The 15,143-nt window shown below is 48.4% G+C and overlaps 1 protein-coding gene across 2 annotated transcripts in view; it reads left to right on the top strand.

Moving 5' to 3' along the window:
• Nectin2 (nectin cell adhesion molecule 2) overlaps nt 1-15,143 on the top strand; it is a 40,235-nt gene that overhangs the window by 21,818 nt on the left and 3,274 nt on the right. The window contains exon 6 of one of the 2 annotated variants that reach the window (XM_008851997.3): nt 9,692-9,845. In XM_008851997.3, coding sequence (XP_008850219.1) covers nt 9,692-9,845 — 154 coding nt within the window. Of the gene's footprint in view, nt 1-6,473; nt 7,209-9,691; nt 9,846-15,143 lie in introns of those variants that run through there. The other variant, XM_008851998.3, reaches the window with a different exon arrangement.

Below are 15,143 nucleotides of genomic sequence, written 5' to 3' on the forward strand. Positions count from 1 at the left end.
TTTTTAAAGTGTTAAGGCCAGCCAGGTCTACATGGTGAGTGAGACCAAATTTAAAAAAAAAAACAAGTCATAAACTAGGCATGATGGTATACACCAGTAACCTCAGCACTTACTCTAGAGGCTGAGGCAGGAGGATTGCTATGGGCATGCTGGTGCATATTTGTAGTCCAAGTACTTGGGAGGCAGAGGCAGGTGGACCTACGTAGTGAGTTCCAGGCCAGCTGGGACTACAAGGAGACCCTGTCTCAAAAAAAAGACCAAAAAGGGGGGGCGGGGCATGGGAGGGAATAGATACAAATTAAGATACAAATTAAACTGAGGAAGAGAGGGGGGAACAGAGGGAGGGAGGGAGGAAGGATGAACCCTAATATTAGACGAGGAAAGAGAAGCAGGATGTCCCTGGAAGGAGGCAGGACTGTCACAGCACCTGGTTCATAGAGCCACTGACACCTAGACCCCTCTACAGAGCAAGGAATAGCATGCCAGCTCCCTAGAGCCACAGCCACAAGATCCCCAGCTGTAGACACACACCCTGACTGGGAATTCTGTCACAAAGAAGTGTGGGAACCCAGGCAATCATTTACCTAGATGTAACCCTATATAGTCAGACCTGTTGTCACCAAGACACACCCTGAGAAAATAGTGGCACCAGCCAGAACATACTGAACAAAGGCAAAGGACGCTGACTGGCACCTGTGACACGCCACAGGAATCTGGGAAGAACCATTCTTAGAAACACCCTTAGCCAGATCTGGTGGTGTGTGAGGCAAAAGGAAAGGTGGTTCAAAACCTATATTGTGGGGGCTGGAGGGATGGCTCAGTGGTTAAGAGCACTGGGGTTGCAGAGAACCCCAGTTAGGTTCCTAGCACCCACATGGTGGCTAACAACCATCAGTAACTCCAGTTCCAGGGGATCTTCTTGCCCTCAGGCATTGTACACACAGGTATACCTACATACATCATACACATAAAACAGACGAAGCAGGGCTCAGCAGTTAAGAACACTGGCTATTCTTGCAGAAGACCTGGGTTCATATCCCAGCACCCACATGGCAGCTAACAACTGTCTGTAACTCCAATTTTAGGGGATCCGACAGCCTCTTCTGTCCTCCGTGGGTATTGCATGACACTGGTGCACTTACCTACATGCAGGCAGAACACACATATACATAAAAGTAATAAATAAAATATTTTTAAAAAAAAGACCGGGTGTGGTGGCGCACGCCTTTAATCCCAGTACTTGGGAGGCAGAGGCAGCCGGATCTTTGTAAGTTCAAGGCCAGCCTGGTCTACATAGTGAGTTCCAGGACAGCTGGGGCAAAAAGACAAAGCAGTCACACACATAAACAAATCAAACCTACGTGGGCTACAGACTAAGACCATATCTCAAAAAGTAAGTAAAAATGTAGGCATGTGACTCAGCGGTAGAGTGCTTGCTTAAAATCCACTAGTAAGGGGCAGGAGTATGACTCAGTGGTAGAGCACCTGCCCAGAATCCCCCAGTGAGGGGCTGGGATGTGGCTCAGTGGTAGAACACCTGCCTAGAATCCCCCAGTGAGGGGCTGGGATGTGGCTCAGCAGTAGAGTGTTTGCCTTGCATATTGGAAGCCTTAAATTAGATTCTGAGTACCACAAAAGAAAAAAAAGAAAAAAAGAAGAAGAAGAGGAAAGAGATGCCCTGTATTCACCACAGAGTTCTCTCATGCAAATACCTCTGGAACAGTGACCCCACCAGCAGGGGCTGAGCCCCTCAGAAAACAACCAGTGGCATAGAGAGAAAGTGAAAGACATAGCCTTGTCTGACTCACTCTTCCTTAAAACAGACATCCTTGCCAACACCCCTAATTCTCTAGGTACCCCGAACTGATGTCTCCACCCACATTCAAGAGGCTTTATTTATGCACATTTAGGAGACTCAGCCCAGGTGTGTAACCTGTAGAATACAGGCACAGTCTCCTCTCTCTCTCTCTCTCTCTCTCTCTCTCTCTCTCTCTCTCTCTCTCCCCCTTTTCTCTCTCTCCATAAGATTGTTTTTGCTGTGTTTCTAAAAAATGCTCTTGAGATTTTTTTTTTTTAGAGCGATTGCATTATCAGCCCAGGTAGTTTTGTTGTTAGTATAAAGAAATGTCTGAAGCAGGTTGCTTTATAATGAAAAAAGCTTTTTTTCTAGCTCAGGAACTTGGTAGTGCATAGCCACAGGGCTTCATTGGGTAAAAGTCTTATTTTTTTTTTATTAATTCATTTTTTTATGTGTATGAGTGTATAGGCTGCATCTATGTAAGTACACCCATGTCATGCAATACCCACAGAGGTCAGAAGAGGGCATTGGTTCCCTAGACTTGGTGTTACAGATGGTTGTTAGCTGCCATGTGCTGGGAATCTAACCCAAGTTCTCTGGAAAAGTAGCCAGTGCTATTAACTGCTGAGCCATCTCTCCATCCTGGAGTAGCAGCCTTCTTGCTGACCCCTTGAGGCAGCACAGGGCATCACTGGGCAAGAGATGGGGAGTATATAGATATAGCTATATAGACATATAGATATATAGATTCCTGTCTTTTTTTTTTTTTTTTTTTGAGACAGACTGTGCATATGTAGCCCAGGCTGCCTCCAGCTCTGAATCCTCCTGCCTTAGCCTTTCATTGCTGAACTTAAAAGTATGTGCCACTGTACCTGGCTTAGGCCCAGCCATGCTTAATGAACAGTCCACCACACACATGGATACCCCCTAACCCTAGGTGCACATCAAAAGAAACCCTGGGATGTCCACCCCCAAAGAAAAACTGCAATGTGAAAGACACCCCCAGCTCCTCAAAGATAGCCACAAATCCACCATAGTCATTGCTATCTTCGAAAAACACAAGCCCAAAGATGGGACACCAGTAGAATTGGGGACACACTCAGCACCCTGGAAATCCAGTGGCTGGGCCAGGCAAGGTGGTGCACTCTCATAATCCCAACACTGAGGAGGCAGAGGCAAGAGGAGCTCCTTGAGCTGGAGGGTAGTTTGGTCTAAATAGCAAATTCTAGGCAAGCCATACCAAAGGAAGGAAGAAGGAGGGAGGGAGGGATGGAGGGAGGGGGAGGGAATCCAGTCACAGGTAGTTGGAGTACCAACAGTCACTTGCCCACCCCAGGAATCACTCACAGTTTCTTGACTCTAGTTCTGGCTCAAAGCCTCCTTCCCAGGCAGACTCTTCGTTCCCACACTCTATTACACTCTCACAAGGACATGGTTTGGGGTTTTCAGCAGCTCCAACATAAGTGGACAGACATAGACACTCTCTGCCTTAGGGCATATGTCTCTGCAGGACTGCTCAGAACCTTTGACCCATGGACACAGGGAGAGGCTCCACCCTGAAGCTCAAAAGTCCCTCCTCCACATTGGGGAGCACCCCCCTATTTCATTGTGAAGAAGAATGCAGGGCTTACTAACCAGCACTCCTAGGACAGGCTGTGTCTCTGCCTCCACCCATCGCTTAGACAGACCTATGATGTCTTTTTAGGGACCTGGGCAGATGCATAGATGCTGACATAGGATAGTGTTGTATTTCCATAGGACCTGCCCACATCCTCCCATGGACTTATTTTTTATGCATATGAGCATTTTGCCTACATGTATGTTAAGTGCACTCATGTTGTGCAATGCCTACAGAGGCCAGAAGAGGTCATCAGATCCCCTGGACCTGGAGTTAAGGTTGTTAGCCACCATGTGGGTGCTGGGAACTGAACTCAGGTACTCCACAAGAGCAGCTAGTCCTGTTAACTGCTGAGCCATCCCTCCAGCCCCTATTTTATTATTTCATTTATGTATTTTTCTTTTGGGAGGAAAGGATCTTATTCTGTAGCCATGACAATCCTCCTGCCTCAGCCTCCCATGTGCTTAGCTTACAGGCATCTGCCACCATGCACAGTTTTCCTACAGACTTATAGATGGCCTCTTTTTTTTCCCTTTGTGTAGACCAGGTTGGCCTCAATCTCACAGAGATCCACCTGCCTCTGCCTCCTGAGTGCTGGGATTAAAGGCATGTGCCACTGTGTCTGGCTTGGATTGCCTCTTGATGGCATGTAATAATGAATACAATGCAAGCATTATGCAAATAGCAGCTATACTGTGTTGTTCGGGACTAAAATGTGGTATATGTTTAGTAGAGACAGATTATAGATGCTGGATTTAATCTGGATGTTTGGTAACTGGCATGTGGAGGATCAACTGTTACAGTCCCACCTCTAAAGATTTCCTGTTTCCTTTTCAATGCTATTTGCAGGTCATTAAATTCTTTCCACAGCCTATTGGGTCGTGATCTCCTATTTTTGGGGGTTTTTTTTGGTCTTTTTGAGACAGGCTCTTCCTGTAGCCCCAGCTGGCCTGAAACTCACTATGTAGACCAGGCTGGCCTTGAACTCACAGAGATCCTCCAGCCTGTGCCCCGGAAACGCTGGGATTAAACACTGAGCCATTTTTTTTTTTTTTTTTTTTTTTTTTTTTGAGACAGGGTTTCATTATGTAACCCTGGCTGGCCTAGAACTCTCTATCTAGGCCAGGCTGACCCTGAATTTACAGAGATAACCTCCCTCCCCCTCATTGCTCTGAAGCTGCATGTGGTGACCCAACCCTGTAATTCCAAGCACTTGGGATGCAGGAGGATCAGGAGTTTGAAACTACCCTGAACTACATAGGATCTTGTCTAATGCCCCTTAGAATCCCCCAGTGAGGGGCTGGGGGTGTGACTCAGAGGTAGAACACCTGCCTAGAATCTCCCAATAAGGGGCTTAGGGGCATGGTCCAGCTGTAGAGCACCTTTCTAGAATTGTCCAGTGAGGGGCTGGTTTGTGGCTCAGCTATAAAGCATCCACCTAGAATCCCGTAGTGAGGTCCTGAGGGCGTGGCTTAGTGGTGAGTATTTGCCCAGTATGTTTCAAGCCCTAGCTTCTCCCTCCAATACTCGGGGGGCAAAAAAATACTCAGAATTAATCCAGTGGTTGTGTTTACCTCCTGGAGATTCTCAGGTAAGAAGATCCAACATTTGAGATCAGGCTAAACCATCTCAACCCTTCCCCTCAAAACAGCAAAACAAAACCAGAAACAACAGATGTACTCAGGAGGCAGGTGTTAATGATGCCGACCTGTTCTCTCCCACTCTGGCCCAGCATGTGGAAGTTGGAGGAGGTTGTGAGAGGTTCTGATCCTATCCCTGTCCTAAGTTCAGGGATAATAAATAGCAAAGCTCTCATCTCCCCCTTCTCTCTTTGGTGCTCCCTGCTTCCTGTCTGCCTCACCCTCACCTCCCACATATATACCCAACTTGCTCAGCCAAGACAGAGGGCACTAAGGAAGTCAAGCTGCGTAGTGGGTATGAAGCCTGGTACCCTACATGAAGTACAGGAGAGCTGCTGTCTGTCCCACTCAAATCCAGTGGGGACACTAACCTGGGTTTCATGGTGGAGTTCAGCACCCTGAGGGAGATACAAACAGATTCCTGCAGGTTCCAGGGCATGGAGCGGGTTGGTGGAAAGCTGTGGAAGCTGCTCTGCCCACTTAGCACTCCACTACAGCAGCTCACCAGGTGGATGTGAGGGATGTGAGACTCAGTGTAGAGTTTTCTGCCATCAATTTTTTTCCCTTTGCAGCAGTAGTTATAGTACCCAGAGTTCTACAGCAGAGCCACACCCTCAGCCCTCACTGGGGGATTCTAGGCAGCTGCTCTACCACTGAGCCACACCCCCCTCACTGGGGGATTCTAGGCAGCTGCTCTACCACTGAGTCACACCCCAGCCCCTCCCTGGAGGATCCTAAGCAGGTGCTGTACCACTGAGCCACATCCCCAGCCCCTCACTGGGGGATTCTAGGCAGGTGCTGTACCACTGAGTCACACCCCCAGCCCCTCACTGGAGGATTCTAAGCAGCTGCTTTACCACTGAGTCACACCCCCAGCCCCTCACTGGAGGATTCTAGGCAGGTGCTCTACCACTGAGCCACATCCCCAGCCCCTCACTGGGGGATCCTAGGCAGGAGCTCTACCACTGAGCCACATCCCCACCCCCTCACTTGGGAATTCTAGGCAGGGGCTCTACTTCTGAGCAACATTCCCCAGCCCAGCAACATTTTTTCCCTTTTTTCCTTTTTGAGATAGGGTCTCCCTGAGTTCATGATCCTCCTGCCTCAGCCTTCTTCATGCTGGGATGGCAGTCATGTACCACCGGACCTTGCTGCAATGTTAACCTTTGAGAGCATTGAGGGTACAGATAGACCTCTGGGTAGCATTAGGTGGCAGTCCCTCCTCACACAGTGCCCACCCGGAAGTGAGGAGTCTCAAAACCATCTTCCTCCTCCCCTTCCTCCTCCCTTCTTCCAATTAGTCACCCTATAAGTTCTGGTTACTAACCCATGTCCTGGGTCTTCCTGGTACCTTCACCCCCAGATGTGTGCTCTTGACTCTGTCTCCTCTTTTTCTCTTACCCTCCTCTCTCCTCAGACACCCCCCAGGCCTCCAGAAATGTGGGTCCACTGGTGGGGGGAGTTGTGGGGGGGACATTCCTGGTGCTACTCCTGGCTGGGGGGGCCTTGGCCTTCGTCCTACTGAGGGGGAGGAGGAAGCGGAAGAGCCCTGGAGGAGGAGAAGGAGGAGGAAATGACGATGACGACAGAGGATCCTACGACGTGAAGACTCAGATGTTTGGGAACGGGGGTCCTGTCTTCTGGAGGTCCACAGCCCCTGAGCCAGTGAAGGCAGATGGCAGGGGTGAGGAGGAAGAAGAAGAGGAAGAAGAGGAGAAGGCAGAGGAAGGCCTCATGTTGCCTCCATCTGGGTCACTTAAGGACGACATGGAATCTCATCTGGATGGCTCTCTCATCTCTCGGCGGGCAGTTTACGTGTGACCACAGGACACAGACACTGGACACATAGAAATGCCAGCTCCTACCCCCAACTGCTAGCCAGCCACCAGAGGGTTTGGGACTGGTTGGACTGGTTTTTCTGGCACTGGAACTGGACTGGCACCTCTCCCCCCACCCCCTTCTGGATGGAGCACAGGTGAACCACACACTGGAACTCTCCCATCTCCAGGGCCTCATGGGGAAGGAGCCCCTAGGAGCTCCATGGTGCAGACTCAGGACTCCTCTGAGGTTCCTTTTGGCCCCAGCCTGGCCCTGGCCCCCCCGGAAACACTCAGGAGCTAATAAATGCCTTGTCAGAAAACCTTGGGGGTGTTTTATAATGCATCAGACTTCCCCTCTTTGGGTCCTGGGGAAAGAGGGTGGGATAGGGACCACTTGGTTCCAGAAAGAACTGGTTCCCAGAGGGTCGAGCAGCTTGATGGAGTTCAGACCATTTGGCTGCTGGAATTTAGAACGAGGTCCCTGACTTTGGGGCTCAGAGACACAGGGTAGAGGAGGGGGCTTTGAACTCTTGGGTCCCAGGACAGAGATGTGTGGCCAGATCAGTGAGTTGAGAGCTCCCTGGGAGAGAGAGAGAAAGGCTGGCTACTTTGATCCATGGACCCTCCTGTGGGGATGGCAGGGGCCAGAGCCCCAGATTCCAGATCCTAAAGATCTGACCCTACAGGAGACCATGCAGATCGATCCCTGTCTCTGTTGGAGAGGGTCTCCATTCTTGGGGAAGCTCAGGGTTATCAGGATAAGTGCTGAAGATACAGGCATGGCATCACCACAATGCCCTTGAAACAGCTCTTCCCTAGCATCTTACTCCCACCTTCCCAGCAGGGTTTGGTCCCTAGGGAGTTCTCAGCAATGAGCATCACCCCCAGTTCCTTTAGCTTGGTGACTGAGGACAGGGAGTGTCTTGCTTCTAAGAATGGGAAGAGGCAGGCTTTATCCCCCTCCCCTGTGACTTCCCACAGAGTTCCCATGGCCTTTTGGGTCTGTCGTGCAATCAGGTGACACCCTCTGGGTGGGTGGATCAGCCTGGAGGCCTGGATATATGTACTTCCTCAAGCATGTGTCTGCCATGCTGTGGACACAACGGTGGCCCAAATCACAGAGCCCTGTGCATTCTGGGCTTTGTCAGTAACAATGACAGGAAAAGCCAAGTGGTGTGGCTGTGTGTGCACTGAACACCAACAAGCCAGTTGAACCACCCCTGCTGGAGCCTTCTGGAGAAGCTCAGCTGGGGACCGGAAGCTGAGACCAGATGCACATCGAGTCCCCTGGGCAGCTTCCTTTCCACATGTCTGGATGCAGGTTGATATCAGCCCCTATGAGGCTTCCCTTTCTCTCAGCCATGGCCATAGGAGGGCAAGATGGGCAGTTTGCTGTTTTTCTCTCTGCACACGGTGGGTTCTCAAGTGCCATCTGAGCCCTCATTAGATGCCTTCTGTGTACCTGTCCTGGGGCATTCAGTCTAGGGAGGAAACAGGCCTTTGCTACAGGAACTACGTCATTAGGAGAGGCACACAGAATGATTACAAATGGGAAGTGACACAGATGTGAGGCCGGGGTTTCAAAGCCATGAGCTCTCCTCTCATTAAAGAATACGGCATTCCCCATAACCAGTGAGGGGTTTTTCTATACTATCTCCCCAGCTCTACCTCTCAGTCAACCTTCCAGATCCTTCCTTCATCTCTCTCTGCTCCAGCCTGTATCCTTGCTGTCTTTGTTCAGTTTCTTTGTTTTTTGAGACAGTGTCTCATGTAGCCCAGGTTGTCCTCCTTAAACTCCATGTGTAGCTGAAGATGAACTTGAACTTCTGTTCCTCTTGCCTCTACCTAGTTTGTTTTAGAGTCTGGTCTCAAACTCGTAATAATTCTCCTGCTTCAGGTTCTTGATTGCTGGGATTAGAGGTGCATGTGAGTTCCATACCTGGCTCTCCCTGTTCCTTAAAAATACCCTGAAGCTGCCTCAGGGTCTTTGGCCTGGCTGTTTCTATGCCTGCCATGCACTCAGGTGGCTCAGATGTCCCTTCATAGATAAGGCCTGTCGACTTCTGTGGATCCACATTCCATCCCTTCCTTGTCCCTTTTCTACTCTGTATGTTTGTCCAGTTCCATCTTCAATTCCTGTTTGACATCAGACATCACACCTGCTTGTTTCCTGTTGGCTGAGGGCCAGCCTGGGCTACAGAGCCAAGACCCTGTGCAGCAGCACTTCAGCTCCATGAGCGTGGGAACTGTGCATTTAACTTGCCATTGTATCGAGTATGCTCTGCACAGAACAAATATTCCTGAACATGGGCACAAGAGAAGGGATGCAGCAGTGCCCACAGCCACGGTGGGGTGGGCAGGCAGGGTATGTAACTCAAGCATAGAGCGTTTACCTAGCATGCCTGAGGCCCTGGGTTTGGTCTCAAGCACCACCAAAAAAGAGACAAGTGGAGAAAGGATGTCTCTAAGTCTGGCGTGTCTGTTATGTCTTAGAAAGTTGGTTTTTTGTTTGTTTTTTGCTTTTTATTTTATGTGTATGAATGTTTTGCCTGCATGTATGTATGTGCACCATGTGTATGCAGTACCCACAGAGGCCAGAAGAGGGCATCAGATCCCCCTGGAATTGGAGTTATGGACAGTTGTTAGCTGCCATGTAGGTCCTGGGAACTGTACCCACATCCTCTTACAAGAGCAGCCAGTGTTCTAAACCTCTCAATCATCCCTCCAGTCCTGTATGTGGTGCCTTGGGGAGTGGGGCTGGGAGAAGCAGCTGTCAGCTCTTGTGACTGCCCTCATACTGTCCTTCTCCTTACAGAGTCACCCAGCACGGCAGGTGCAGGGGCCACAGGTGGCATCATTGGAGGCATCATTGCTGCCATCATTGCTACAGCTGTGGCCGCCACAGGTGTCCTCATCTGCAGGCAGCAGCGAAAGGAGCAGAGACTGCAAGGGGCAGAGGAGGAGGATGAGTGAGTGATGATGGATCCTTGGAAGTGCTTGGGAGATGGGTAACAGAGTTGGGGAGCACCCTGTGGGGGCTGAAGGAGAAAACCATCTGTAAAGGCTGTGTAGGACAGAGACCCCCAGATAACTGGGATTTTTTTTGAGAGGGTGGGGTTTTATCATCCTTTTTATGTATTCTTTTTGTTTTATTTGTTATTTAATTTTTAAAGATTTTTATCCATTTTTTAAAAATAATCTATTATTTTTATTTTATGTGTATGAGTGTATTGCTTGCATGTATGTAAGTGCATCAGTGTCATGCAATGCCTGTGGAGGTCAGAAGAGGGCATCAGATCCCCTGGAACTGGAATTATGGACAGTTGTTAGCTATCGTTGGGTACTGGGAATGGAACCCAAGTTCTCTGCAAGAGCAGCCAGGGCTCTTAACTGCTGAGATATCTCTCTAGCCCCATTTTATCCATTTTTATTTAATATGTATGAGTGTTTTGACTGCATTTAAGTGCCACCATGGGTGTGGTGTCTATGGAGGTCAGAAGAGGACATCAGATTCCCTGGAGCTGGAGTTACAGCCTGTTGTTAGCTGCCATGTGGGTGCTGGGAACCAAATCCAGGCCCTCTGCAAGATCAGCCAGTGCTCTTAACTGCTGAGCCATCTCTCCAGCCCCTTGTTTTTGTTATTGTTGTTGAGTCAGGGTCTCACTATGTAGCCTAGCACTTACTATGCAGAACAAGCTGGCCTCAAGCTGAGATCCACCTGCCTCTGCCTCCTGAATTCTGAGATTAAAGGCATGTGCCAACAAGCCCAGCCCACAACTGGGATTTTTTTTTTTTTTTTTTTTTTGGTCCTTTTGAGACAGGGTCTCCCTGTAGCCCCTACTGGCCTGGAACTCACTATGTAAAACAGGTTGGCCTTGAACTCACAGAGATCTGCCTGCCTCTGCCTCCCGAGTGCTGGGACTTAAGGTGTGTGCTACCACACCTGCCCGCAACTGGGATCTTAATGGATTGATTAGGAAAGATTTTTTTTCCACCATCCTATAAAGCACGGTATTACTGGTTTGCTCTAAGGAAGTCATCAAAGCCCAGGCACCGTCTTGTTGCTCTACCTTCCCCAGCTAGTGACTGTTTCTTTCGAATACAGTTTCTCACCCTTCCTTTTGGTCTACGTGACTGAGTGTGGGTAATTCCAGCACTCAGGAGGTGGCAGCAGGAGAATCAGAAGTTCAGGGTCATGCTTCCTCTGTTACACAAGCCCGTCTCAAAAACCAAAAAGTAACAAGAATGAAAAAAAAAAGGGTTTTTTAAAAAAGTTGTACAGGAGCAAGGGCATGGGTCAATTGGTAAGAACCTGAGTTCCACCCCCTAAATCCTGGTTGAAGAAAACCAAAACAACAACAACAAAAACCTGCTGGATGTGGTGGTGTGCACTTGTAATTCCAGTATTGAGGGTGCAGTGTCGGGAGGATTTCTGAGGCCCACTGGCTAGCCAGCCATAACCTATTTGGCCAGGCCAGTGACAGACAATTTAAAAATAATAAAGGTGGGGACCAGCAAGATGTCTCAGCAGGTAAAGGCGCTTGCGGGCAAGCCTGATGACCTAATTCAGCCCCTAGAACCCACGAGGTAGAAGGGGAGAACTGACTCCACAAGTGCCCCAGCTCTGTTTCATTATTTTTAATTTTGTGTCCTTGTGTGGGTCTGTGCACCTGAGTACAGGTGCCCTCTGCGACCAAACACATTGTAAACCGGGTGTTTTGGCACACACCTTTAATCCCAGCACTCGGGAGGCAGAGGCAGGCAGATCGCCGTGAGATCAAAGCCAGACTGGTCTACATAGAAAGTTCAGACCAGCCAGGACTACAGGAAGACCCTGACTCAAAAAACAAAATAAAAGGCTCTTTAGACAGAAGAATGATTTAGAAAGCTTGTTATACATCCAAACTCCAGTTTTCTTGTGGGAGTTGGTTGGTCTGGTAGTAACCTCTCAGAAATGGGAATGTGCTCCCCTTTTATTTTGAGACGAGGTCTCCCACATCGCTCTTGACATCTCAGTCCTCCAAATAGATATCACAGGTGTGTACCATCATCCAAGGTTGGAGTGTGTACCAGGACCACAATTTGCCCCTCAGAACGCATGTAAAAAAAAGACAGGTGAGGTGGTGCTTGCCTATAATCTCAGCTGTAGGGAAGAGGACGCAAGTGCATCCCAAGCCTCAGGGTGGTCCTCAGGCTTGCAAGATAATCACATTACCCACTGGTCCATCTCTCCAGACCATTTTTTTGTCTTGTTTTGTTTTTTTTTTGTTGTTGTTGAGACAAGATCTCCCTGTAGCCCTAGCTGGTCTGGACCTCCTTATGTAGACCAGAATGGCCTCAGTCTCACAGAGGTCCACCTGCTTCTGCCTCTGGAGTACTGGGACTAAAGGTGTACATGACCATGACTGGCCCATTTTGTTGTCTCTTTTTTTTTTTTGATTTAATTTTATTTTTATTTTTATTTATTTAGTCTTTTTGAGACAGGGTCTCCCTGCAGCCCCAGCTGTCCTGGAACTCACTATGTAGACCAGGCTGGCCTTGAATTAAAGGCATGCACCACCACACCTGGCTTTATTTTTATTTTATGTGTATGCATGTATTGCCTATGTGTAGGTAAGTGCACCCATGTCGTGCAATGCTGCGGAGGTCAGAAGAGGGCTTCGGATTTCCCTGGAACTGGAATTAAGGACGATTCATAGCCGCCATGTGGGTGCTGGGAGTCGAACCCGGGTCCTCTGCAAGAGCAGTCAGTGCCCTTAACCGCTGAGCCATCTCTCCAGCCCTATGTTTCTATGTGTATGAGTGTTTTGCCCACATGTATGTAAGTGCACCACATGTGTGCAACACCCCAGAGGCCATTGGATCCCCTAGAACTGGATTTATGGATTTATGGATGACTGTTAGCTTCCATGTAGATGCTGGGAACTGAACTCAGGTCCTCTGCAAAAGCAGCCAGTGCTCTTAACCCCTGAGTCATCTCTCCAGCACCCTGCCCCACATCCCCTCATTTAGTATTTTTTTGCAATCAGATCTTGCTATATAGCCTTGGCGGGCCTGGAACTTTCCCTTCTCATGCCTTAGAATGCAGAGAAGTACTGGGATTTCAGGTGTACACAACACCACTAGGCTCAGGGACCTTCTTTGAACAAGTGTCCTCAGAATAAATTCTTCATGTTGGGCTATGGGACACTGTACTGTTGCCTCAAGTGTTGCGCTTCCTTTTTCTTAATAAAAAAAAATTTTTTTAATAAGCCAGGCATGGTGGCATACTGTGGTGAGGGCATGGCAGCACACGCCTTTAATCCCAGCACTCAGGAAGCAGACGCAGGCCGATCTCTACGAGTTCAAGGCCAGTCTGGTCTACATAGTGAGTTCTAGGACAGCTGGGGCAACAGGTCTCAGAGACCCTGTCTCAAAAAAAACAATAAATAAATAAATAAATAAAAATAATCAATAAACCAAGCATGGTGGCACACTGGCTGCTCAGGCAGAGGATCTGGGTTCCATTCCCAGCAGCTACATGGTGGCTAACAATCATCCGTAACTCCAGTTCCAGCTGATCTGATGCCATCTTCTGGCCTCTGCAGGCATTGCACATGTGGTGCACTTACACGCAGGCTAAATACTCATACACATAAAATAAATAGACAAATATTTTTTAAAAGATTTAGTTTTAATTATGTGTATGCATGTGTGTCTGACTAATGTTATGTCCACGTAAATGCTGGTGCCTGTAATGGTGAGAAGAGGGTGTCAGATACCCTACAACTGGAGGTATAGGCGATTTTGAGTCATCCAACATGGGTGCTGGGAATCAAATCTAGGTCCTCTAAAAGAGCAGCAAGTGGTCTTAACTGCTGAATCATCTCTCCAGCCCCTAAATAAATTTTTTAAATTGGCTCTGGGCATGGTGCCACACGCCTTTAATCCCAGCACTTGGGAGGCAGAGGCAGGCAGATCTCTGTGAGCTTGAGGCCATACTGGTCTACATAGTGAGTTCCAGGCCAGCTGGGGTTACAGGGGAGACCTTGTCTCAAAAAGACCAAAAAATAAATTAATTTAATGAATTTTTTAAATTAAAAAAAATTTTTAAATTTATTTTTATGTGTCTTGAGTGTTTTGCCTGCATGTGTGTAAGTGCATCTGTGTCATGCAATGCCCACAGATGCCAGAAGAGCACGTTAGATTCCCCTGGAGCTGGAGTTGCAGATGGTTGTAGGCAGTTATGTGGGTGCTGGGAACTGAACCTGGATCCTGTGCAAGAGCAGCCAGTGCTCTTAACAGTTGAGCCATAGGAGCTAGAGAAATGGCTCAGCAGTTAAGAACACTGGTTATTCTTGCAGAAGACCCGGGTTCGAATCCCAGAACCCACATGGTGGCTAACAACTGTCTGTAACTCCAGTCCTAGGGGCTCTGACAGCCTCTTCTGACATGCATACACATAAAATAAAAATAATAAAAAAATTTTTAAAGGTTTTTTTTTTAAAAAAAAAAAAACAATTGAGCCATCTCTCCAGCTGCCCCGTCCCCCTTTTTTGAGACAGAGTCTCATTATATAGCCCCAACTGGCCTGGACTATAGACCAGGCTTTCCTCAAACTCAGAGATCCGTCTGCTTCAGTCTCCCAAGTGCTGGAATTAAAAGCGTGCACCACCACTCCTGGCTTTAAGATTTATTTTTGTAGCCAGGCAGCTCTCTGAGAGATTGAGGCCAGCAAGTTCCAGGCCTGGAACTCACTATGTAGACCAGACGGGCCTTGAACTCACAGAAATCCACCTGCCTCTACCCCCCAAGTGCTGTAATTTAAAGGGATGCACCACCACACCAGGCAAAAAGACTTACTTATGTGTGTGTCTTTGCAAATGTATGGCATGTGTATTTGGGTGGCCTCAGAGGCCAGAAGGGGGTGATGCATCCCCTAGAGCTGGAGTTGTGAGTGGTTGTGAGCCATCTGATGAATGTGCTGGAAAGTCAATCCAGGTCCTCTGCAAGAGTGGTAAGTGCTCTCAACCTCTGAGCCACCAGCCCCTTAGGTGTCACTCTCTCCCTTACAAAAGTTGGGGCAGGGGGTTGGGGATTTAGCTCAGTGGTAGAGCGCTTGCCTAGCAAGCGCAAGGCCCTGGGTTTGGTCCTCAGCTTCGGAAAAAAAAAAAAGAAATTGTGAAATTTGCAAGAAAATAGAACTGAAAAATATTATACCAATGTAATGAGGCACAGAAAGACAAAGAGGACGTGTTTTCTGTTATATGTGGATCCTAGCATCAAAT

This window comes from Nannospalax galili, unplaced genomic scaffold (assembly GCF_000622305.1).
Source record: "Nannospalax galili isolate Female #2095 unplaced genomic scaffold, S.galili_v1.0 scaffold385, whole genome shotgun sequence".
Taxonomy (NCBI): Eukaryota; Metazoa; Chordata; class Mammalia; order Rodentia; family Spalacidae; genus Nannospalax; species Nannospalax galili.